Raw genomic sequence first — 27,472 nt, 5'->3', positions numbered from 1 at the left:
CGGGAGCCACTCTGATATAGGTACAGATCGTCATATTTTTTCAATAATACAGACACAGGGACACTTCCATTACAGAGTGGATAGGAATATTTTATAATAAATATGAGAGCAGCAGGAGGGGAGGGGTGGGCACTGACAGGAGCAGGCAGACAGGGGGGGGGGGAGGAGAATTGAGGGAACAGTGCAGGGCTGCAGATGATGGAGGGATGTAAACTGACCACGGTGTCTGGGCTCAGCAGCCATGATATACCGTGGTCAGGGTACAGGGGGAGGGTAGAAACTGTTAGGATCAGCCAGGTTTTTTAGGTGTTACAGGGGGGCCAAATGACAGCACAAGCACTGTGTTGTATAACATGCTTTAAGGGAACAGTATTTGTTTTTAGGGTAACAAACGCTTTCAGCACTGTTTCACCCATAAAAAAGCATCAGTGGGCACTGCTCCCAAACCAGTAAACTGTGTAGTACTGTGCATGTGCTAATTCCTAGTCATTGCCAGCTTGATTCCCCCCCCCCCCCCCCCCCAATCTAGTAGGCTAAAATTCCCAATTGTAAGGGGTCAGTGCATGATCCAGTAAAGGCGCTAATCTGAGTTGCATCAGTATTGTCTTACAAGCACTTTGCACGTTACATTTAGTTACTTGCAGTGTGGATTGCAATTCCTAAATCGTAAGTATAGAAGGAGAAAAAAAACAGCACGTGAGAAGAGCGATGTGTCCCTTGTGCCACTGTCTCCTGGTCCCCTCCTACCGTAATCTTCCAATGTTGTGGAGGTTAATTTAGTTAATGCAACTGCAACCACGGCTCCACTATAGTTTCTGTAAATGCAAAACAATGAATAAATGGAGGACAGTTGAATGCTGGCGGATGAATAAATCATGATTCCCCCCCCCCCCATTCATAGATTGTGTTTCACTCATAGAGAAGATAGTACATCTTATATGAATGGAGGAGGTAGGTGGGAGAGGGAGAGGGAGAGCATAGTTGGCACTCTTGATGAGACCCTGCTGAAGCTCCTTCACCTCTTTTAATGCCTGGCATATTGGAAGATTACAGTGAGGGTAGGGGTGATCGGAGGAGAAAGATTTCTTCTAAATCAGCAAACCGCAACACGAGGGACACATCACACTTTTATAGTACCGTTATTTGTGCTGATTATTATTTATTATTTTTTTTTTTTTTAGCTAAACTTGACTTTAATTCTAGAGTAAAATATATTTGTATATGTTCCCATTTTATTATAGTGCGTTTTCCTGAAGATATTGAAGATGATGGCACAACCTTTAATCCTGAGTTCAGTCATCAGTTATTTGGAGATGAGTAAGTAATGCATGTATAATCTAAGATTTTTCAATCAAAAATTACATTAACTACTTCTTGTCCGCGCTATAGCCGAAAGACGGCTGCAGCGCGGACCCACATTTTCGGGAGGCCGTCTTTAAACGGCCTCGCAGACACAGGCTCCCCGCGTGCTCCCGCGAGCATGCATCGGGGAAAATCTGTGTTGGCCGTGTCCCTTGGACACAGCCAATCACAGATCGTGGTAAATGGCCAATCACAGCGGCCATTTACCACGTGATCGGGCCGTGCGATGAGAGATGATCTCATATGTAAACATATGAGATCATCTCTCATCGCCAGCGCTCCTTCCTCACAGAGACTGCAGTGTGAGGAAGGAGGAGAGCTGCTCAGCCTCAGAGGACACAGAAGAATGTAATCAGGGCACTGATCACCAGTGCCCTGATTACTAGAGGTAAAAAACATACACAGTGCCCACCATCAGTGCCCACAGTGCCTGCCATCATTGCCCCCCATCAGTGCCCACAATCAGTGCCCATCAGTGCCTGCTCATCTAGGCACTGATGAGCACTGACTGGCAGCACTATGGGCACTGAGTGTGGGCACTGATGGTGCTGCCCATCAGTGCTCATCAGTGCCATCCGCCAGTGCCCATCAGTGCCGCCTCTCAGTGCTCATCAGTGCCGCCTATCAGTGCTCATCAGTGTGGCATATTAGTGCCACCTCATCAGTGCCCATAAGTGCCACCTCATCATTGCCCATCAGTGCAGCCTATCAGTGCCGCCTCATCAGCGCACATCAGTGAAGGAGAAAAATGTATTTATTTTCAAAATTTACTCGCAGAAAATAAGAAACTTTTTTTTTTTTTAATTTTCTGTCTTTTTTTTTGTAAAAAATAAAAACCCCAGAGGTGATTAAATAGCACCAAAAGAAAGCTCTATTTGTGTGAAAAAAATTATAAAAATTTCATATGGGTACAGTGTAGCATGACCGCGCAATTGTCATTCAAAGTGTGAGAGCGCTGAGAGCTAAAAATTGGTCTGGATGGGAAGGGGGTTTAAGTGCACAGTAGGCAAGTGGTTAAAGTATGAATAATTAAAATTTGTCAGGTTTGTATTTCTGCATGTAACCCCATTGGTGGGGAGGTTGTTCCCTCAATAAACAAAAAAAAAAAAAAACGGGCAGGCTCTAATAGGAGAAGGCTTTAACTCTTCTACACTCAAAACAAAATAATTTTTGGCTGGAGTTGGACCTTTTAAGGGCCCTTTCACACGGGCGCTCTGTGTGTCCGCAAATCATCCTATTTTTTTGCGGATGATTTACGGACCTAATGTATGTCAATGGCATTATGGATGTCAGCGGATGACCATCCGCTGACATCCGATTTTCTTCCTTTCAGTTCTGGAACGGAACAGAACCCTATTTTTTCTCCGTTTAAAAAAAAGGAAAGGAAGCAAAATCGTATGTCAGCGGTGTCATCCGCTGACATCCACAATGCCCATAGACTTGCATTATGTCCGTATATCGTCCACAAACGGATGGGATGATAAGCGGACATACGGAGCGGATGACATAAGTGTCATCCGCTCGGTGAAAAAAAAAAAAAAAAAGGAGCGGAGTCAAAAAAACGATCGCCCGTGTGAGAGAGCCCTAAAGGGTAACAATTTTGTGGATAAAAAACAAAATATATAATGTATACAGTTGCAACCCAAGTCGTATTGTAAATTAATGTTATTAAAAATTACCTTTCCTTTACATTCTGCAGCCGCTGTAATTTTCTGTAAAATGCAATGAAATAAAATTTTCATTCGCTATTGTCACACAATGGTCGGGCTCGGGGGGAGCAATGCTCTTCGCCTCGGCCGCCACAGTGAAATCATTTAAAGTTCCTCGGGCGGCCCGGTACCGTTTGATCCACGGACCGGTACCAGTCCGCGGCCCGGGGGTTGGGGAACACTGCTTTATTTGAACAATGCTCAGACCTTGCAAGCGGCAACGCGTATTATAGAAACTTTTGTATCTTGCTCTGGTCTCAAGATCATTTGGCAAAAATCTACATTAATGCCTTTTAAACGCACACACCCTTCACTCTGGAGTAACGCCAAGTCCTCTCAAGGTGGTCTCTTCTTTCAGATACCTAGGAATTATCATTACTGCTGTAGCTAATAAAGGCTTTAAAAGCTAATCTAGATCCACTAATGCAAACCATTAAAACTAAAGTGGCTACGTGGGCCAAGCTTCCGATATCTGTACCGGTTAGAATTAATCTACTAAAAATTATACTTTTGCTTAAATGTCTTTATATTATGTTGCATATGTCAGCCCCGGTACCCAAATCCTTCTTCTTTAAAATCCTAGATGCTTTATTTACCACCTTCACCTGGGGCAAGAATAGACATAAGCTAAAACTATCAACCCTGCAAAGACCAAAAGCTGAAGCTGGCATGCTGCCCACAGCATTGCCCCAATCAATGCAGAGTGCCCACAGCATTGCCCCCTCAATAATAATAGGCTGACCCAACTGTATATGTTCCATCAGTCTTGCCTAACCCCAATTAGATTGCACACTATGCATCGTATACCATCACCGAATTTTGCAAGATGCAATTGCCCTAGAGCTGACTTTATTCATCTAATTTGGCAGTGCCCAATTATTGCTAGGTTCTGGCAAAAGGTGGTGGTTTTATCTACCGTACTGTCTATGCTAGTACCCCTAACACTGGAGGTTTTGTCTCCTGGGTATCCTTGATGAGGAGACCTGGCCCCGATATGTGAGAATGCTATTGGGAGACCCCTTTTTTTGGCTAGGAAATCCATACCTCTTAAATGGATTCAGCCCACCCCTTCTTCAGTACATCAATGTATTCAATCGGTCATTCAAATTCTGCCTTATAAGAAGTTGGTGGTCGAACATAGGGGATGTTCAAAAAAATGCAACAAAATTTGGGACATATGGACCTCTTCAACTCTAACTATATATAGATTTACTTGATACAATTAATTTTTTTTTGTGCTCAATACTTAATGTTATGATAGTTCCAACTAGAGTTACTGTATGTCATGCATACACTCAATGCTAACATTTATTGTTGCACCTGACCTGTTTTATGTTTGACTGGTCTCTACAGTTTTGAGACACAATGTTCGTACTACTTTGCTTTGTTATTGCAATACCTTGTATGGATATTGATGCACTGTTTGAACTCCTATACTGCATTTTTTTTGTCTCTTGCAGTAAAAAGAGTTTAAAGTACTCTGTAGCAGACCGGAAGCCCAGCAGCTGATCATTTCTGCTCCTGGGCTTAGCACTGGAACCCGGTTGCCAGTGACAGCTGGTAGTCCCAGTGCTAAAAGCCCCTGGGGCCCATAGCAGCCAAATTTAATGCTTGGATAAATAGCTGCTATTTTAGCGCCGTTTTAGGATGCCACCTGGGACTCTAGCGTTGAAATAGCTTTTCATTTTTACTTTTATTGCATACATTTGCTAATAGTATGTTCTGTTTGTCTTATCAGTGAAGTGGCTTTTGGATACAAGGGTTTGCAGATCTTGCTGTACTACAGTGCAGGAAACCTCTCCTCCATGTTCCGCGTACAGTATAGTGCCAAGGTTGATGACAAATTTGATGGAGTTCAGGTAAGTTCCTTTACTGTTTTAATCACTTTTCGTTCAATATGACCTGCGTAAAATCATTTTATGACGTTTTACTTACAAGTGGTCAGAGGCTGCTGACGTGATGCAGGGTGGTGGTCAGAGGCTGATGACGTGGCGCAGGGTGGTCTGAGGCTGCCAACGTGGCGCAGGATTTTGGGATCTGCTTCAGAAAACAGTCATTGACTGGGGACACATTACATGAGACTACTAGAAATCACTGCTATGACAGTGCAATAGGGAATTAGATTGATGTCTGCAAGAGCCCCGAGTGCTGCACAAAAAGGATCAATGGGCTGAAGGTTGCGCAACAGGGCTTGTGTTCTCTTAACCACTTAAGCCCCGGAAGATTTTACCCCCTTCCTGACCAGGGCCTATTTTGCGATTCGGCACTGCGTGACTTTAATGGACAATTGCGCGGTCGTGCGACGCTGTACCTAAACGAATTTGACGTCCTTTTTTTCCCACAAACAGAGCTTTCTTTTGGTGGTATTTGATCACCTGTGCGATTTTTTTTTTTTTTTTTTTTTTTTTTTTTTTTTGGATCATGCGCTATAAACAAAAAAAGAGCATCAATTTTGCAAAAAAAGCAATTTTTTTATATGAAATTCCCCCCCAAAAAAATGTAAAAATCAAAATTTTTTTAACATTTTCGGCCAATTTGTTTTATGCTACATATGTTTGGTAAAAAAAATCGCAAAAAGCATATTTTGATTGGTTTGCGCAAAAGTTATCGCGTTTACTAACAGGGAAAATTTTTTTTTTTTTTTTTTTTTTTTTTTAACGCGTAATGGCGTTGATCTGCGAAATTGCGGCGGACAGATCGGACCCTTGACTGACATTTTTGACACTTTTGGGGTTACCAGTGACATTTCTACAGTAATCAGTGCTATACATATGTACTGTTAAAAATGACACTGGCAGTGAAGGGGTTAACTTTTTTTGAGAGGGAGGGGCTGTGTGTGTCCCTAGGGGCGTGATTCTAACTGTGGCTTGAGCTGTAGGAACAGTGATCAACGGTCCTACATAGTAGAACCGTATGATCACTGTTTCTACACAGGGGAGAATGACAGGCGGCTTGTTTACACTAGCCGCCTGACTTTCTCCCTCTGCAGCGGCGATCGCCGAGTGACCGGCGGACATCAGGTCACACGCGCGGGGGGGTCCGTGACCACGCCTCCGGGGGCGCTCGCTCGCTCCCTAGACCCTCACAGGCTAGCGACGTAGATCTACGTCACTTTGCCTGTGAGGGGCTGACTGCCGACGTAAATAGTCGTGCGGCAGTCGGCAAGTGGTTAAAAAAAGAAATTGCAGGAATTTGAATATCTGTTACAGAGCCCACTCGACTGATATTGATTTATGTAGGAATATAGGCATTTATACTCTGACACACGGTTTCTGTTTTTCATTACGGTTTCTCTGTACTTCGGTTTTGTTTTTTTTTTTTTGCCTTTCCCCCTCTTTGCAGAACAAATGATTTGATGTGGGAGGAGAAGACACTAGTTTCTACAACCCTTCTGAAATTGGGTTAAACCAAAAAATGAAGTTTTAAGCAGTTTTCTGACTCCACTGAAAGGTCCTTTAGTTCTTTAGAGCCCGACCCTTTTTGGCGTCGTCGGCCTTTTAGAAGAGGGGACTTTTGCCAAAACCTTTAATTTCCTAGCTGGAATACCTAATGTGGCCAGGCCACAGATCTTAGCCTGGCTGTACTTGGGGAAAATGATTGCTTTGTTTGTTTCTTTGCTGCCATTGCTGACTTATTCTTAAAAAATATCTGAGTCACTGACTTTGACCAAATCTAGTAAGAAGAGATTTTGACACTCTTCTGACATTCATTTAAAGCATATGTGTTCTGTTCTGGGATTCCAAAACGCTTAAAGTGCTAGTTCACCTTTTCACAAAAAAGTGTACTAACACGCTACACTTTCCCACATACTGGGTCCCCTCTGCACTCTTCTCCTTCCTTGATTATCTTCTACTGCCCACTCAGCCAGTGTAGTGGTCCAGGCATCTGAAAAATGCAGTAAACAGCCTAGAGGCCTTGTAGCATTCCAGTGGTGAGCGAGTATTGGTGTGGTCACGGGTTCGGCGCAGACCGACCAATTAGAATTGCTCTGAGCCATCCCAGGAGGAAAGGATGGTACAAAACAGTGTAAGTGCAGTGGAGAGCAAGGTTTTGGGGAGGGTGTTTGAGTTAGCTCACTTTTTCATGTATCAGACACAGCCAGGTCACTAGCATTTTATTCAGGATGCCAGAAATTACATTTTTTGTACTTCCTTCAACGCTTGAAAGAAACATTTTTTAATCAGAATATTTGCAACAGCCATGTTTGTAATACCCTCCAGGCACAATATTTGTCATTCTTTATTTGCTGAAATTTTTGGTGCCACCAGCTATTGATGAATATGCCTAGAGGCTAGACATTGCAATAATCACAAGTCTATTTGTACCTCATGAATGCGCCTGCATAGAATATGTTTACTCCCTCCAAATAAAGTAGTAACATGAGTATAACTGCAGATGTTTAGCAATGTGATCTTTGCCCTGTTGTCTGTCCCCTCAGTGTCTGCTTCCCTGCACTTGTTTTCTACATCCATCATCTCATCCTCATGCCTAATTGAAAAATCTTTTTTCACAGGAGTTTTCACACACACATGTATTTTCATCCTTTCTGCATTGTAACCCAACCCTAAGGTCCTAAACTTGATACAGGAATTACCATAGTTTGTCATGGGGTAGACAAGGGTGCAGCAAATATGGAGCCAGCAGAAGTGGATAGCAAGTCTACACTCAGTCTATTGTGGCCAAAGGCGATGGTGTCATTTTATATTACACATAAAAATATTGGAAACATCAAATAGCCTTAACGGTAGTATGTTTCTGTTTCAGAGTATTTATTGAAGGCTTTCATAGTTGCAATAAAAAAATAGAGGAAAGTAATTAACTATTTACACATCAAAAGTTGGCTTAGCTGCAGATCCACCATCCATCTACATTAGAAGCGTTCATTTTTACCATAGACGCAAACACTTAGTACAGGGGTAGCTATAGGTTTCCTGAAGCCCCTGGGAGGAAAACAGTGGTTGGCTCAGTAGTGGCTCCTAGGAGTTGACAAGTAATATGGTTGAGTGTATGTGTCTGAAGCCGAAACGTCATGTATAAATACAGAGATCGATTACAAGAAAGGGACAGAGGGAGATGGTGAAGAAAGGGTTTCCCACTAGGACAATCGTATGTGGTTTCTAATGATTGTAGCAATAATTGAACTTTGTTGGTGCTGAGGAGCAGTGTGGACACTGAGCAGCAGTCAAAACAAACCATGCCAATCATATACTGACTTGCATCCCAAAAATGATTTTGCCTGATACTGTTGTGCCTGAATATGTTTTCATAGATCCTCTGTGCTCTGTGTGTCGGTAGGGGACATACTGTATTACCCATATGTGGAGGACTTGTGCTAATATATTTCTGCACTGTGATTGAAAGCAGGTGAAAAACTGCAAAGATCCTATGCAAATGCTACTGTGGTTTCCCTACTCCTTGGAGGCTGCCAGCATGTAAACCATATACCCCCTCTATCTAAGTGGATAACCGTTTTTTTGTGCTAAATACAATAAGTTATGAACTCCCCTTTATATACATAAATGCCGCGCTCTTGTAATCAAAGTAAAACCTGTGAAAAACAGATGTGATCAATAATCAATTCGTTAACTGCTTGACCTCCATATAAGATTTACCTCCCTTCCTGACCAGGCCATTTTTTGCAATACGGCACTGCGTTACTTTAACTGACAATTTCTGCTATGAAACCTAATCAAAAAATGTAATTTCTTTATCAATTTAGATCAATATGTATTCTGCAGGAACACAGGATCAATACCTTCCCTAGTGACAGAACAGCTTACATGGGCAGATGACCGTTTTGCCTGTGTATTGTAAAATCGGTGGGTGCCAGCGGACATCAAGTCTGTGGTACCCGCCGCTGTCAGATCACGTAGTAGGTACGTGATCTGGCACAGAGTAGCTGCCCTGCCGCAGTATATGCAGAATGGGCAGTCAACGTGTTTTAACTACTTGCCATCCGGGCCAATTCTGACACTTCGCTCCTACATTTTTAGCAGAGGCCCTATAGAATAAAATGGTGAGTTTTGCAATTTTTTATGTCATGGTATTTGTGCAGCAGTTGTTCAATGGCAGATTTTTTTTGGGGGAAAAAAAAAAACTTTCACTAATTAAAAAAAAAAAAAAAAAACCTTAAAGTTAGCCCATATTTTTTGTATAATGTGAAAGATGTAACGCAGAGTAAATAGATACCAAACATTTCACGCTTTAAAATTGTGTCTGCCTGTGGAATGGCAGGAATCTCCAGTGCTGAAAACTCTCCATAGGTAATGCTTTAAACGCCTTTTACAGGTTACCAGTTTAGAGTTGCACAAGAGGTGGTGCTAGAATTATTGCTCTCCCTTTGACGTTCGCGACAATACCTCACGTGTGGTGCGATCATAGTTTTCAAATGTGCTCAGGAGTAACCTATGCATTTACGTTAGTGCGTAAGCATGGTGGGATGGGGTGCTTTCAATTTTTTTATTATATTCTTTATACATTTTTTTTTTTTTTTTTGGATTAAATTTGTTGCTATCACAACGGATGAACAACATCCCTTGTGACAGCATGGGCCCCGACCGGTCCTCCTTATGTAGAGATCTGGGGCCTGTTGGACTCCAAATCTCTCCTCTAGCCTCCCATGCAGCCGATCAGACACAGATCTGTCTGATCAGCTGCTTTCCTGGCCACTGAAGGCCAGGTAAACCGAGGCGGTCCCGGAGGTGACAACATAACTTGTCGCTCCTGGTTTCTGGAGTTACAGAGGAAGGGGTGTGACATCCTTTCTTCTCACTCTTCACAGCAGCCATTGCTTCCGGGCACCGTGATTGTGCCAAAAAAAACCTGGGATCGGTAAATGGGGGTGCGAACCCCCTCTTCCGCCGCTCGCAGAAGGGAGTGTGTGGCTAATTAAAACATGCATACCAGAATGATGCCTGCAGGTGCAGAAACCATTCCAGTATAACCACTGAAACGGGAAGACGTCCTCCTCGTGGTAAGTGGTTAAAAACTGAATTTTTTATTTTGATCAGCCAGGGAGCTGGTTAAAAAAAAATAAAAAATCAAGCCGGTTTCCCTCATTCACACAAGCGAGGTGGGTCAGCCCCCTAACACTTACTTGAGGCCCCTCTGTGTCCAGCGAAGTCCAGGAGTATCTCAGCTGACTGAGATTCTCCTTCCTGATTGGCTGAGACACAGCAGCGACACCATTGGCTCCCGCTGCTGTCAATCAAAGTCAGCGAGCCATTCGGGAGAAAGGGGGCGGGTCAGGGCTCTGTGTCTGAATGGACACAGGTTGCTGACACTTGGCTCGGGTGCCCCCATAGCAAGCTGCTTGCTGTGGGTGCACTGAACAGAAGGGAGGGGCCAGGATCACAGAAGGTAAGTATAACATGTTTGTTATTTTTATAGCGGAAAAAAATTAGACTTTTCAATCACTTTAAAGAGGTTGTAAACTCGTTCAAAAAATGTTTTTTTCTTTTACAACCTGCAAGAGAAAGACATAATGAGCTAGTATGCATCGCATACTAGCTCATTATGAAATACTTACCTTAGAACGAGCCCCCGCCGTGCCGCTCTCTTACCTGTATGACGAGCGACATGTTCAGTCGCCCGTCTTCCGGGAGCCGACGGTCACGGCACGGGGCTCTGAAGGAACGGCACGATCAGCCGTTCCTTCAGAGCGCATGCGCCAGTGACGTCACTGGCTGCATTAAAGGTAAATATCTCCTAAACCGTACATGTTTAGGAGATATTTACAGTACCTATAGGTAAGCCTTATCATAGGCTTACCTATAGGTACAACTTCCTGAGGAGGGTTTACTTCCTCTTTAAGGCAAAAATGTAGCCCTGCAGTTTCTTTGTTCATGAATAGAACATCAGGCATGACGTTTGAGCCCCGCCCTTAGAGATAGTCCATTCTCTTCCCTATATAAAACATACAAGTACATGTTAGCATTAGGCCTGCTGTGTTATAATGAATGTTAAAAAGTTTTTATTAGCTGATATTGCCTTTAACGTTTCTTTAAAGCAATTACAATTGAAGTCTAATGTAATAATTTTGTTTGCTCAAGTATGCTCCGTTTGCTATTCAGCTTTAATGTTTTCTTTCATTCTATATAAAGGGAAAGGAAATTCAGCACAGAGGATCTTTTTTTATTTTTCTCATCCACACATCCATTACCACAAGTATAGGTTCTTACAGCTTGTATGCTAAAAGGTGTGGAAGTATGGGGCTTGTCTAGGGAGAATATATTTTAAGTAATTTATTGCAATGTACTTTAATGTTAGAGAAATCTGTCCTGAATGGAATATTGAGGCTGCTATTGCTGACTTCTTCTTGTGAAAATGCTATTTGCCTAGCTGTCATGCTGACTTTTTTTTTTTTTTTTGCCTTTTAAATTTTGAGTTGCTGACCTGCACATTCTGAATAACTGATGCCTTTTTTGACTCTCCCTAGGTTCAAACTTGTTCCAGGTTGGTAACTCTTAGGTTGGGTTCATGCACCAGTGATGCACTGCAGTGCATGTGCGTTGTCTGCTACTATTTATTGCTTTCAACAACAAAACCCCTTCTCTTATGTAGCCCTATGACACCCTAGAGAATAAAAGTGGTAGTTCCAATTTTTTATGCTACACGATATTACTAAAAGATTTTGGTAAAAACAAGGTAATTTTAGTGGGCTGAAAATGCAACAAATGACCCAACTATTTGGTAAAATATAAGGCCCCATGCACACGGGGCGTTCGAAAAAACGTGCTGCAAAGCTAGTTCTGACGTCGGAAAAAGCAGCTGTAAAAACGTGCTTCCAGTAGCTTTTTCCATTTGCGTTATTGCACGTTTTGCCACGTCACTTTTAGCAGCGTTTTTTTCTGCCTCCATTCAAAATCAATGGTTCCCTATGGGAGCCTATTGATTTGAATGGAAGTCTCACCGCAAGTCGGATCAGGATGATCCGACTTGCAGCGCGACTTGCGCTGTGAGAATCTTGAGGGGGAACTCCACGCCAAAATGGGGAAAAAACGGGGTGGGGGTCCCCCCAGGTACCAAACCAGGCCCTTCGGGTCTGGTATGGAATTTGAGGGTAGCCCCCCAAAATCCATACCAGACCCTTATCCGAGCATGCAGGCCAGGAAAGGGGAGGGGACGAGCGAGCGGCCCCACCCCCCCTGGACCACACCAGGCAACATGCCCTCAACATTGGGGGTGTTGGTGCTTTGGGGCAGGGGGGAGTTTCAGTACCCTATATTTTCCAAAGGCAACGCTTTAAAAGCCCTCTATAGGTCATAAGTTTAGCGTTACAAAGGAGGTTCGGTGCTAAAATTATTGCTGTCATTCTGACATGCGTGTCAACATGTAATATGTCTATCGCAAGCACCTTTTTCAGGCGTAGGCTTCCCGATGCATGCCTTTACATTTGTACGTGTGTATATGTGGGGGCCTCAGGGGATTTATGTGCTTGGGTATATATATATTTTTTCCAATTTAACTACTTCAGCTCCGAAAGATTTAGATCCCCCCTTCCCTCCCCTTTATGACCAGGCCATTTTTTGCGTTGGAGCACTGCAATAATTTAACTGACAATTGTGCAGTCATGCAACACTGTAACATAACTTTTTTTTTTTTTTTTTTTTCTCCCCAAATACAGCTTTTTTTTTGGTGGTATTTGATCACCTCTGCATTTATTTTTTGCTCCATAAAAAAATAAAGTACTTTCTGCTATAAAACACGTCCAATTTAGAAAAAAACTTACAGCGGGACTGCGATATTGCAGTGGACAATTAGACCCTGACTGTGTTAGTGTCACTGGTCCCCCAAAAACTGTCATCAGTGCTTAAAAATATGCACGGTCACTGTACTAATGACACTGGCTGGGAAGGGGTTAACATCAGGGGCTATCAAAGGGTTAACTGTGTGCCTTGTCTGTGTTTTACTACAGTGTGGGAGGGGCTTTTACTTTGGGAAGACATGGATCCTAGTCCCTGTTTTGCAGAGGCACGGGATCTATGCCTTTCCCTCCTGTCATAATGGCAATCGGCCTTGTTTACATTGGCAAACCACCATTCTGTGCCTCTGCAGGATGATTGGTGGATGTGGGCAGATATTGAGTCCGCGGTACCCACCGATTGGCTCCGGCTGTGTATGATCACAGCAGGAGCAAGCTGCGAGAGTGTGCATTCGCGCCCGCTACCTGGAAGAGCTTGATCACGTGTGTGTGTGTGTGTGTGTGTGTGTGTGTGTGTGTGTGTGTGTGTGTGTGTGTGTGTGTATATATAATATACACGTGATCCAGGGCACAGCTGACACCCTGTAGCAGTGAAACTGCTATAGGGTGGTGAGCAAGTGGTTAACCAATTCTGGACCGCCTGCCGCATATATACTGTGGCAAGGTGGCCCGGCTGTGCCAAATCACATACCTGTAAGTGATTTTGTGCTTGAGATTTGGGGACCGCCCACGGGCCACCAGAGCCCTGCTATCGCTGTGATTGGCCAACAGGACCCCGCTGATCGTTCCGAGGAGAGGCAGACCGGCGGTCTGCGTATGTAAACAAGGCAAACTGCTGCTCTGTCACGGAAGAAAATGGAGATCTCTGTTTTCCTCTAGTGCATCCATTCCCCCCCCCCCCCCCCCTTTTAGTTAGAAATCATTCCCTAGAAGCACACTAACCCTTTGATCGCTCCCGATGTTAACCTCTTCCCTGCCAGTGTCATTTATACGGTGACAGTTTTTTTTTTTTTTTTTAAGCACGGATCACTGTATTGTGTCACTCTTCTCCAAAAAGTGTCACTTAGTGTCAGATTTGACCGCCGCAATAAAAAAAAGAAATAAAACTCCATAAATCTATCCCATTGTTTGTAGACGCGATAACTTTTGCGCAAACCACTCAATATACGCTTATTGGAATTTTTTTTTACCAAAAATATGTAGCCGAATATTTATTGGCCTAAATGGATGGATTTTTTTATTGGATGCGTTTTTGTAACAAAGTAAAAAAAATATATATTTTTTTAAAATTGTCTATTTTTTTGTTTAGAGCGCAAAACATAAAAGCCGCAGAGGTGATGAAATGCCACCAAAAGCTTTATTGTGGGGTAAAAAAGGACATCAATTTTATTTGGGTACATCGTTGCACTATCGACAGTTAAAGCAATGCAGTGCCGTATTGCAAAAAATGGCCTGGTCAGGAATCTTCCTGTGCTGAAGTGGTTAAATATATATTTTTTTCCCACATAGCGGACAAAAAGTACCCCTATGTGATGAGTCTTTTGGTGACAGATTCTCTTTAATGAGACATCCAGGGTCTAAAATACCCTAGATGTCTTCCCTGTGCTCCACTGAATTACGTTCCTTCTCGGCCTTGATGACTGGGGAAATTGTCAACGGTGACGCGGAAGTGACGTCCTACATGTCACTTATGGGTCCGCAACAAGAAGGGGAGGAGAGCAGGTGTCTCCCTGTCCTCTTCCCCACCCCCCACCCCCCACCCCACACCCACTCTGCTGGTCCAGGCCCACTGATGGGCAAGCGGAGCCAGGGATACATAGCAAGGGGCGCATGGAAGCATTTGGGTGGTAGCGCAGCTGCCCGAATGCTTCCATCTGACAAGTAAACTGCCTGGCGCCTGGAACTACATGTCCCGGGCATCGGGCAATAGGATTTGTGCATTTCTGTGCCTGGTGCCAACAGTAAATGGGCTGAAAAAAGCGTAGGTGCTAGGAAGCACTTCCTAGGCGACCTGGCGTCTGGGAATCGTCGAGCCTAGATATAGTGCATTGAGGTGCCATTCACTGCACTTGGAGCCATAGGTTGGCATATGTTTAACACACATTACTGCAGTGCAATAGTAACCTAAAAGTGTTAAAGCCAAAGTGACAACAAGATAACTAGCATTTTCAGGAGGCCTTCTGTGGTAGCAACAATAAACAATGACCGCCAAAGGATTAAAAACTTGTGATAGTATCCATCCAGTTCCAAGGGGAACAGTGCAGCCTTATGCCCATACCTAGGGAGTGTATTTCTTTTCCTGTAGAATTCTAATCTTTTTGGCTCTATACACCACCACAATGGATTTGTGCTTTAACTGCAGACTTTCAGCTTTAATTTGAGGGTATTTACATCCAAATCAGGTGAACGGTGTAGGAATTACAGCAGTTTGTATATGTGCCTCCCACTTTTTAAGGGACCAGAAGTAATGGGACAGATTAACTTTTATAAATCAAACTTTCACTTTTTAATACTTGGTTGCAAATCCTTTTGCAGTCAATTACAGCCTGAGGTCTGGAACGCATAGACATCACCAGACGCTGGGTTTCATCCCTGGTGATGCTCTGCCAGGTCTCTACTGCAACTGTCTTCAGTTCCTGCTTGTTCTTGGGGCATTTTCCCTTCAGTTTTGTCTTCAGCAAGTGAAATGCATGCTCAATCGGATTCAGGTCAGGTGATTGACTTGGCCATTTCATAACATTCCACTTCTTTCCCTTAAACTCTTTGGTTGCTTTCGCAGTATACTTCGGGTCATTGTCCATCTGCACTGTGAAGCGCCGTCCAATGAGTTCTGAAGCATTTGGCTGAATATGAGCAGATAATATTGCCCGAAAGACTTCAGAATTCATCCGGCTGCTTTTGTCGGCAGTCACATCATCAATAAATACAAGAGAACCAGTTCCATTGGCAGCCATACATGCCCACACCATGACACTACCACCACCATGCTTCATTAATGAGGTGGTATGCTTTGGATCATGAGCAGTTCCTTTCCTTCTCCATACTCTTCTCTTCCCATCACTCTGGTACAAGTTGATCTTGGTCTCATCTGTCCATAGGATGTTGTTCCAGAACTGTGAATGCTTTTTTAGATGTTGTTTGGCAAACTCTGTGGCCTTCCTGTTTTTGAGGCTCACTAATGGTTTACATCTTGTGGTGAACCCTCTGTATTCACTCTGGTAAAGTCTTCTCTTGATTGTTGACTTAGACACACATACACCTACCTCCTGGAGAGTGTTCTTGATCTGGCCAACTGTTGTGAAGGGTGTTTTCTTCACCAGGGAAAGAATTCTTCGGTCATCCACCACAGTTGTTTTCCGTGGTCTTCCGGGTCTTTTGTTGTTGCTGAGCTCACCGGTGCGTTCTTACTTTTTAAGGATGTTCCAAACAGTTGATTTGGCCACACCTAATGTTTTTGCTATCTCTCTGATGGGTTTGTTTTTGTTTTTTCAGCCTAATGATGGCTTGCTTCACTGATAGTGACCGCTCTTTGGATCTCATATTGAGAGTTGACAGCAACAGATTCCAAATGCAAATAGCACACTTGAAATGAACTCTGGACCTTTTATCTGTTCCTTGTAAATGGGATAATGAGGGAATAACACACACCTGGCCATGGAACAGCTTAGCAGCCAATTGTCCCATTACTTTTGGTCCCTTAAAAAGTGGGAGGCACATATACAAACTGTTGTAATTCCTACACCTTTCACCTGATTTGGATGTAAATACCCTCAAATTAAAGCTGAAATTCTGCAGTTAAAGCACATTTTGTTTGTTTCATCAAATCCATTGTGGTGGTGTATAGAGCCTAAAAGATTAGAATTGTGTCGATGGAACACTTGGTTTCTTAGTCTGGTGACAATGATACTTGTGTGGCGGGGGTCAGGAACACTTGCTGGCTGTACTGATCTGGCGAACTATCTCAGAACTTTGTTAGGTAATACCACTCCCATATGTGTATTTTATCCGGCATTTAGTGCTTTGCCTGGAGTTCAGTCTGCCAGCTAAACCTTAAAGCAAGTGTTTTTAATTGTTTGTTTTTTAATGGCTCCAAATGCGAATTTTTCTTTATCTTTTGATATTGTAGCAAATATAGGCATTTCTAGAGGCTGCAAGGAGTAAATGGATGCCTAACCTGTCAAGATTGCACTCACCCAGCGACAAACTTTGATACCCAAAATTCTCCATAGGCATTAAAAAGCCTTTTAAAGTCATCTGTGTATAGCGTTACCCGTGAAAATAGTCCCCAGAATTATTGCTCTTATGCCTTTGTGGCAGTATGTAACATGTAGCGCAATCGTCCTTTTTGTATGTAGGCACACATGCCGCATGTGTTTTTCATCACTTCCTCAATTCAGCGCTGGTATTCCCCGGCTGCTGGGGAAGGATCGGTGCTCCATTAGGGGCAGAGAAGACATCTGGGTTTTTTTTTTCTTTTTATTCAACTCCGATGTCTCAAACTGAACTTATAAATACAGTGTCCTATCACACGGGGAAGTGAAGTATTAAAAAAATAAAATAAAGTTTAAAGTCCCCCACCAAGGTACATGAGCAAAGGAGAGCATAAGCACTTGCAGCGGGTGCACTCTTTAAAAGTAATGATTTTGCCACACGTGAGCTATCGCTGCAAACCTTGAAGTGCGAGCACATAATTCATAATGAACTCTAAACTTGATAACCTGTAAACACTTTTAAAGCATAATGACTGTGTGCATTTTCATGTACAAAAACTGAAAATAAAAGGTCAGGTAGTGAAGCGATTAGATAAGTTTACCTTTTTAGTAACATACTATGTTACGCCCATTTTTAGGGTGTAATCTGTTACTCACTGAACCGGCCCCCGCGCCTGCTATCGCAATAAAAAAAAAAAACGTGGCTGTGCCGGGCTCCGCCCACCCAGCCATGCCATTCATTCTGAGTTTTGTGAATTGGAGAACTACAACTACCATCAGCAACTGCAGCTAACAACTTTTTGTTTTCGATGAACTACCAGGGCACTGTTGAGCACTCTCTAGGTATTTTAGTTTAGTATTTAGGTATTAAGTTTTATTTTTCCTGTCATTCAGTAAGTGCCTGTCCGTAGAGGTATGGGCAGACAGCTACACTGACAATCTGCAGGAGCCTGAGATTGCACCCACGATCTGCTAATCCCGAGTGCAATGCTTTACAGGCTCCTAATTTAAAAAAAAAAGAAAAAAACTTTTCTCCAAAAAATTGTTTGGTATTACACAAGCTGTGTAAGTACCTGGATTTGAATTGGTTTGTCTCTTGCAGTCCTCTGTATAGCAGAGACTAGAAGCAACACTAGGAGCCAGTCAGTTGTACTGCAGTGTAAGGAGCATGCTTATAGGAGGAGAGAGCAGACTGACAGAGATGGAGCGCTTGTCAGCAAAAGTCTGATCATTGGAGGAGAGCTGGCTGAGTTCCCAGCACAGCTGGAGAATTGACCACACTGTCCTCTCTCTACGGTGTGATGGACACCAGGGATTTCCCAGAGAGAAAGCAATACAAAGATAACAGGATACTTTTTTATTTCATACAAGTACACGGTACAGCAGACACATATCAGGAATATGAAATGTTGGGTTTACATATTCTTTTTATATTGTCAGTGTCTCAGAATCCAATAGTAGTCAGTGCTTGCATTTTTTTTTTTTTTTTTTTTGCACGTGCAAGCTTTTGCTATACCTTCCAACTCTTTCTTGCCTATGTACGTCCAGTCCCGAAATTAAAGTGTATGTATTGCCCTACGCTTCTGTCCAAAAGACAAAGCAGAAATTGGTAGCAAATTTCCCCAAAGTGAGAGGAAGCCCCCCTTTTTACAGTTGACACCAAAACAGGGGTGCCTCCATTGAAAGACTTAAGCTCGAAAATGTTTGATCTCTTCACTTTCTCGATCAGTAACCGTGGTCACCAGTCCAAACAGAGGAGTAAACCTCCCAAGTGGGAACACAGACGGCATCTTACCCTTCCCCACTGTTATAAATAAATTAAAGTGTGTGTACAGGTTATTTATTATTTATTATTATTATATTATATATTTTTTTTTTTTTTGTCCTGTGATCATCACTTATGTTTCCAACTAGTCCATTAGCTTGAGGTTTGCTTTTTTTTTTTTTTTTTGGTATAGTTGTTACTTGTAGTACTAAAAATACATTTTGCTTCTAACCTTTTAAAGCAGTAGTAAAGTTGCAGCTGCTGAAAAAGAAAGTTCCCCTGCAATACCACATGCATAAATTATGAGATTTTTACCTTAGAACGAAGAACTCCAGCACTGCAATGCAATGCATGAGAGGGCGGACATCTTTCCCCGGTCTTCTGTGTTCACAGCCTCCGGGGACTTGCCTGGGGCGCGATGATGTCACTCCCACGCATGTGTGCGGGACCTGCTATTTACAGCACAGCCTCTGAAGGTCTGGCACTGTAAGCCGGACCTTCAAAGCGCATGTGCTGGTGATGTCACAAGTTTAGGAGATATTTACAGTACCTACAGGTACACCTTATTATAGGCTTACTTGTAGGTACAAAGGTGTAAAAGAGTTTACTACCACTTTTAAGCCTTTTTGGTTGTCAACTGGAGCATGTGTTTGTCTCCTTAAAGTTGCCTACTGGGCTGTTTGGCACCTGGCCTCTAAAATAGCATGGCCACCAAGGTATCGGATATAGATGCACCAATGTTTCAGTGCCGAAACATATCGGCATTTTGCCAGTAAGAGAAAAAGGTGTCAATGGCACCGAAAATGCACGTGATTTTTCTGTGATGTGACACAAGAACCGCATCAAAAACGTAACGGGTGTGTTATTTATGCGTTCTTGCTGTGTTTTTCAATGGGGAGGTGCATGTTTGGTAAATTTTATTTTTTTTTTCTGACCAAAAATGTAGCAAGCAGGATTTTTAACACCACAATGAAGCACAAGGGACCAGTGTGAAGACGTACATAGAATTTAAAGGGATACAGTGCATCCGGAAAGTATTCCCAATGCTTCACTTTCTCCACATTTTATTATGTTACAACCTTATTTCGAAACGGAATTAATTTTCCCCAAAATTCTACAAACCATATCCCATAATGACAACCTGAAAGAAGTTTGCTTGAAATCTTTGCAAATGTATTAAAAATAAAACAAATAAAAAAATTCCATGTACAGAAGTATTCACAGCCTTTGCTCAGTACTTAGTTGAAGCACCTTTGGCACCAATTATAGCCTTGTGTCTTTTTAAGTGATGCTATGAGCTTGGCACACTTATTATTGGTCAGTTTCTCCCATTGTTCTTTGCAGGACATCTCAAAATCCATCAGGTTGGATGGGGAGTGTTGGTGCACAGCCGCCATCTTTAGAGTTCAAGTCTGGGCTCTGGTTGGGCCACTCAAGGTCCTTCACAGAGTTGTCCCATAGTCACTCCTTTATTATCTTGGCTGTGTGCTTAGGGTTGTTGTTCTGTTGGAAGATGAACCTTTGCACAAGTCTGAGGACCAGAGTGCTCTTGAGCAGGTTTTCATCAAGGATGCCTCTGTACTTTGCTGCATTCATCTTTCCCCTCGATCCTGACTAGTCTCCCAGTTCCTGCTGCTGAAAAACATCCACACAGCGTGGTGCTGCCATAACAATGCTTCACTGTAGGGATGGTATTGGCCAGGTGATGAGCAGTGCCTGGTTTCCTCCAGACATGACGCTTGCCATTCAGACCAAGGAGTTCAGTCTTTCATCAGACCAGAACATTTTGGTTCTCATGGTCTGAGAGTCCTTCAGGTGCCTTTTTGGCAAACTCCAGGCAGGCTGTCATGTGCCTTTTACTGGGCTTCTGTTTGGCCACTCCATACAGGTCTGATTGGTGGAGTGCTGCAGAGATGGTTGTTCTTCTGGAAGGTTCTCCTCTCTCCACAGAGAAATGCTGGAGCTCTGTCAAAGTGGCCATCGGGTTCTTGGTAACCTCCCTGACGAAGGCCCTTCTCCCCCGATCGCTCAGTTACATGTACATGTTATATATATATATATATAGTATCATTTTTTTTTTTTTATAAATTTGCAAATGATTCAAACAAACTTCTTCCACATTGTCATTATGGGATATTGTTTGTAGAAATTTGTGCAAAAAATGAATTGAATCCATTTTGGAATAAGGCTGTAACCTAACAAAATGTGGAAAAAGTGAAGCTCTGTGAATACTTTCCAGATGCAATGTACATTTTCCTTGAGCTTTTCTTGTGCTAAAGGTGCCAATAATGGCTGACAATAAATTCATATTCATTTAAATTCATGTTATTATTTAAAAAGTCTAATATATTACAATTCTATATTAAAATAGAATATTTTTTAAAAACTGTAATTTTTGATTTCCAGCCAAAGGCATCCTGTATTTTTGGTTTCGGCACCAAAATGTATTTTCAGTGCACCTTTAGTATTAGAGTATAGCTCAACAGAATAATTTAAATTTCTGTAATAAATTCAACATTCTGGATTAAAATGTACGGAACAAGTTTGAAAAGCTCCTTAAAAGGTAAGGCCTCTCAGTACTGAAAGCACAGCCCTTTAAAGGTGCAATATTGTTGTGCTGCTGCTGTTCTGAGAAAACCTGACAATGAAACAAGTAGCTTATATGATATATCAGTCCATCCTGTAGGTTATAAAAATAAAGAAAGCAACTAATAGTCTTTGAAATGTTCACAAAAATAAAAAGTATGGGGTCATCTTTGAGTCTGTCATTGTTCTTTGTTCTGTGATAAGAAAATGGCCAGAGTTAGCATAAAGTGTGTCAGTCCTTTCTCAGTCAGTAACTTACAGGGGTAAGTAAATGCCGATGTAAGTGCTATTCAACTGCAGGTGCATTGCTTTAACTAGGAGGAATAATAGTTGAAAGGACTGGAATTAGTGGCATGTTGCATTAGCCTTTTGTAGCGTATTTTATACTAAGCATCTTAATTTCCCTGTCTGAATGGGAAGCAGCAAGAGTGTGGGTTTTCAACTAATACTCATCATGCATATAAACGGTGTGAAAAGGGTCCGTTGGTAAGTGAACACAGAGTGTTCTTGTGTCCGCCCTTGTGGAAATAGATACAATACAAACATTTCAGATGAACACGCTGTAGACTCCATTGAGTAAAAACCTGCCTTCATTGTTTAAGCACCCTCCCCTACACAGTGAGAACAGAAAGCCCATGAATAGGAGTGCAAGCTCATTTTGTCCCATGCACTGCTAGGCTTTTAGGGACTGCACTGAGGGGGCACGTTTTTTGTTAAGTTGAGACCAATTCATTAAGTTTTATTGCCTGGTGAGAAGCTGTAATATGTTATTGTGTAAGTTCATCAAACATTCATAAGTAGTAAATGTATTCATTCAAGTGGTCTTAGGGGGATTTGTAAAGAAACATGGAGTCTGCTCAGCTGACAGTCTACAGGGAGACAGCGCTTGTTTAACAAGCTTACGTATAATCTCTGATTACGGTTTGTCTGAGAGGATTTCCTCTTTTATTGTTGGAAATCTGCATAAAATCAGCTGTGTTCAGAACTTGTAATGCCTTGTAATCCCAAATTGAGGATCTTGACTTTCACTTCAGTTTTCTTTAAACACATTTTTGTTGTGTTTTTTTTTTTATTTTTTTTATTTAAATCTCCTTCTAGACAACCTTTTTGGGAGTTCTTTATTTAATTTTACCCCCTCAGCCCTGTTAATCCTTGCTCTGTTATGTATGTTCACGTTTTCCTTTGTCACCAAAGCAGAATTGCACCTGTCTTTCCTTGAAGAGGGTGAGACTATCTGCACCACAGATTTTCTTATGTTTTTCTATATGTAAAAATATAGTTTACTTGCATCTGAAAAAGGAATATAAATTTTCTGAATTTGTATTACTGGAAAAACACTCATTACAATATATACTGAAACTGAGATTTTAATTAATGTAAACCTGTCGTTAGTCTAGGACCAATGTTTTATAGTCTTTTGGTCACTTTAAATTAAGACAAGGATCTAGTAGTGAACTACATTTGCCTTTAGAAACTGTTTACCTTGAAATGGATCACCTAAGTCCAGATGCCATTACTTTGCCAATCCATATTTCTAATTTAATATGACACCTCACTATATTTTTACTTTTTATTGTAAAATCACTCTTATCTGCATTGCCTTAAATTTCTCCTTCTGTGGTCCTTTTTTTCTTTGTCAGTGCTCAGTCCCAATCTTCCCCCAAAAACACCAGTACACACTCGTCAGAACCATTACATAGTTATACAGTAGTTGAGGTTGAATAAAGACAATAGTCCATCCAGTTCAACCTGTGTAGGTGTGTATGCCCGTAATCATCTCTCATTCCCCTGAATGTTCTGATCCTTGAGATGTACGTCCAAGAGTCTTTTGAAGGTAGCCATACTTCCCGCAGAAACTAACCCTTGTGGTAGAGAATGCCACAATCTTGTAGCCCTAACAGTAAAGAACCCCTGCGTTGCCTGAGGTTAAAACGCTTCTCCTCTAATCACATTGTATGCCCTCGAGTTCTCATGCAATCCTTTCGACCGAATAGCTTTTTTTCTGTGCTGAGATCACCATTGAGGTATTTATAAATTGCCATCATGTCCCATCTCACGCGTCTCTTCTCCAGGGAGAGTAAATAAAGCGATTGCATACGCTCTTCATAATTAAGGTCCTCCAATCCCCTAATTAGTTTAGTTGCCCTTCTCTGGACTCTCTCCAGCTCCAACAAACACCCCATCTCTTCAAACGTCTATGCCCATTCTTGGGTCACGGAACACACAAGGGGGAGACTAACTAAAACTGGTGCACGCAGAAACTGGTGCAGCTGTGCATAGTAACCAATCGGCTTCTAACTTTAGCTTGTTCAAATAAGTTTTGACAATAAAACATAGAAGCTTATTGGTTACTATACACAGCTGCACCAGTTTTAGTAAATGTCCCCCCAAGGTGTCCTGTATGATCACTATACAACTAGCCAGGAGCTCTAATCTTGTTTTAGAATGACACTTTAGCTACTGAGAGTGAGGCAGTATAACAAGGGAGTCTCCTCTGGGGTCAGTTGTTAGTTTGGGGTGGTTGGGTGTTAATCATAGTTAAAGACTAAAGGCCCGTACACACGATACGAAAATCGGATGAAATTTTACTTCCGACGAACGATCTGCCGATTTCGGGATTGTTAGTATAGTGCTTTCGACAGCCGATTTACGAATTTTTGGACAACAAAAACTGGATGTGCAGGCTATAAAATGTTTATCGTACGTCAAAACAACGTCCGATTTTCATTTTAATTAGTACAATTTTCGTTCGAAAAAATTGTAAGAGCAAGACTAGGCATGCTCAGAAACGAAAGAACACGTACAAAGCAATCCAACACGACATCACTTCTGAAGTAGAATTCTGTCGTACGAGTATGCAACAAAAAACGGACGAAAGATCGTCCGATAATCTGATCGTGTGTACGAGGCTTAATAGTGAGGCAGGAAAGGGCAAACCAAACTTCAGCTTAATTTAAGGAAATTGGTATTTGTATTATTGAGCTTGCAGGATTAAATGCAAAGTAACCTGCTCCTCCTTTTACAGATTTCTGCATTCCATCATGACCTGGAGTGTATACGTACAGTGCCTTGCAAAAGTATTCTGCCCCCTTGAACTTTGCGACCTTTTGCCACATTTTAGGCTTCAAACATAGATATAAAACTGTAATTTTTTGTGAAGAAACAACAAGTGGGACACAATCATGAAGTGGAACAAAATTTATTGGATATTTCAAACTTTGTTAACAAATAAAAAACTGAAAAATTGGGCGTGCAAAATTATTCAGCCCCCTTAAGTTAATACTTTGTAGCGCCACCTTTTGCTGGGATTACAGCTGTAAGTCGCTTGGGGTAGGTCTCTATCAGTTTGCACATCGAGAGACTGAAATTTTTGCCCATTCCTCCTTGCAAAACGGCTTGAGCTCAGTGAGGTTGAATGGAGAGCGTTTGTGAACAGCAGTTTTCAGTTCTTTCCACAGATTCTCGATTGGATTCAGGTCTGGACTTTGACTTGGCCATTCTAATACCTGGATATGTTTATTTGTGAACCATTCCATTGTAGATTTTGCTTTATGTTTTGGATCATTGTCTTGTTGGAAGACAAATCTCCGTCCCAGTCTCAGGTCTTTTGCAGACTCCATCAGGTTTTCTTCCAGAATGGTCCTGTATTTGGCTCCATCCATCTTCCCATCAAATTTAACCATCTTCCCTGTCCCTACTGAAGAAAAGCAGGCCCAAACCATGATGCTGCCACCACCATGTTTGACAGTGGGGATGGTGTGTTCAGGGTGATGAGCTGTGTTGCTTTTTCGCCAAACATAACGTTTTGCATTGTTGCCAAAAAGTTCGATTTTGGTTTCATCTGACCAGAGCACCTTCTTCCACATGTTTGGTGTGTCTCCCAGGTGGCGTGTGGCAAACTTTAAACGACACTTTTTATGGAATATCTTTAAGAAATGTCTTTCTTCTTGCCACTCTTCCATAAAGGCCAGATTTGTGCAGTATACGACTGATTGTTGTCCTATGGACAGAGTCTCCCACCTCAGCTGTAGATCTCTGCAGTTCATCCAGAGTGATCATGGGCCTCTTGGCTGCATCTCTGATTAGTCTTCTCCTTGTATGAGCTGAAAGTTTAGAGGGATGGCCAGGTCTTCGTAGATTTGCAGTGGTCTGATACTCCTTTCCTTGGGATGTTTAAAGCTTGGGAAATCTTTTTGTATCCAAATCCGGCTTTAAACTTCTCCACAACAGTATCTCGGACCTGCCTGGTGTGTTCCTTGTTCTTCATAATGCTCTCTGCGCTTTAAACGGACCTCTGAGACTATCACAGTGCAGGTGCATTTATACGGAGACTTGATTACACACAGGTGGATTCTATTTATCATTAGTCATTTAGGTCAACATTGGATCATTCAGGGATCCTCACTGAACTTCTGGAGAGAGTTTGCTGCACTGAAAGTAAAGGGGCTGAATAATTTTGCACGCCCAATTTTTCAGTTTTATTTAACAAAGTTTCAAATATCCAATAAATTTCGTTCAACTTCATGATTGTGTCCCACTTGTTGATTCTTCACAAAAAAGTACAGTTTTATATCTTTGTGTTTAAAGCCTGAAATGTGGCAAAAGGTCGCAAAGTTCAAGGGGGCCGAATACTTTCACAAGGCACTGTAATTACCCCATAATAGGCATACTGGCATCACAAGGTGCTAAAGGGTTGGTTTCTACTTTATATTCCCATTATTAAATACCAAACTGGGCAAATCCTTTCCTACTGACAGAGCTAAATGGCAAGTTCTTATGCCTGTGAAGATTGTTATAAAGTGTTTTCCTCATATGTGTGTTTTTCGTGGAAATCAGTTTAAAATAATAGTTGTATTGTTATTCATATGACCTATCTATCCCCAGTCTGTCTTCATGGAAAGGGGAGCCATTACTCTTCAACCCCCCCCCCCCCCCTCAACTGCATTTGATGCACCCAACCTCAAACTGATTTTATGTACTTTATTTAGATTTGGCCAGCTAGCATAGCTGATCTCTGGAACTGCTTTCTTTGCTTCCCTATAATGTGTACACATGAGATTTGCCTATTTGGTCTATTGTATGGAGAATGATGGTCACAACTACACAAGAATATTTCTATTGGAAACCTTGTTTAAGGCTCGTAAGGCCATAAGTATTAGATAAACCCATTTCCCCTAGTGTATCCCAGTGGAAATTATTATTAAACCAAGTCATTCTCTACAAGTTATGTATGGAAGGAGAAACTGGCCTCTCAAATCTCATGGTCTAGAACATTAGGTCTCCCATATATCTACCTTGAAGGGCACCTTGGATTATTAGACTTATTCAGTCAGAAAATAATCGTCTGCACCCTTTTAGCAATAAGATAAATTTTTGTATCACAGCAAAAATTTAGCTTGTATTTCAAGGGATGCTTCCAATTTAACTTCCACTTTTTACTTATGATGCTTTTGTGTTTAACTTTTGAAATTGGTACTTGGACATTTTGAGGATAGATCTTTGTTCCATATGCAGCATTGCATTGTGTTTTCAGAGATGTAGATTGTTCACAGACAATGCAATGTCCTCAGCTATTTTGATTGCTATACTCAATGTGCTATAGCCTGCATCGCTAATCAAGCGGTGAAAATCTGATAGAGCGGTTATTTAGAAGTCGATTTGGCAGATCGACTTCTGTACAACCACAGTGCCCATACATGGACTGAAATTCCGCCATTTCCATGTACGGCCGGCTTTAATTCTCCAGACTCTCAGTTGACATTTTTTTTGGGGGTTTCTTATAACATTCCTATTTATATCCACACTTTTTCATCTGATCCTTTTTTAATAATCAAATTTATTATTTTGACCATATGCATTCAAATTGAACCAACTGCTTTTTTTTTTTTTTTTTTTTTAAGTCCGACCAAAAAGGAAATAATCAAGAGTTGGAACTTTTTTTATAACTTTTTTTTTTTTTTTGCTTGTGAATGGTGATCAAACAAATTTTCTTTCCGGGCACGAAAAAGTGATCCAAATTTTTTGGACCGTGATTGTCATGTTTATTGTAATTTGGATTGAATTTAAAACTTAATACATGCTTGTGACAGCATCATAAAAGTATACTCCCAAATGCAATCCAATATTCTAGCCCAAA

At 41.8% G+C, this 27,472-nt stretch overlaps 1 protein-coding gene across 2 annotated transcripts in view; it reads left to right on the top strand.

The window, feature by feature from the left end:
* The window catches only part of HAT1 (histone acetyltransferase 1), a gene marked incomplete at its 5' end in the record, with an annotated part of 82,909 nt that overhangs the window by 12,334 nt on the left and 43,103 nt on the right, over window positions 1–27,472 (top strand). For both annotated transcript variants that reach the window (XM_082260304.1, XM_082260303.1), the window contains 2 exons: window positions 1,242–1,317; window positions 4,810–4,930. In XM_082260304.1, coding sequence (XP_082116430.1) covers window positions 1,242–1,317; window positions 4,810–4,930 — 197 coding nt within the window. The remainder of the gene's footprint in view (window positions 1–1,241; window positions 1,318–4,809; window positions 4,931–27,472) is intronic.

Source organism: Pelophylax lessonae (genome assembly GCF_965119305.1).
Source record: "Pelophylax lessonae genome assembly, chromosome: 6".
Lineage (NCBI taxonomy): Eukaryota > Metazoa > Chordata > Amphibia > Anura > Ranidae > Pelophylax > Pelophylax lessonae.
This window is presented reverse-complemented; position numbering and strand designations above follow the sequence as displayed.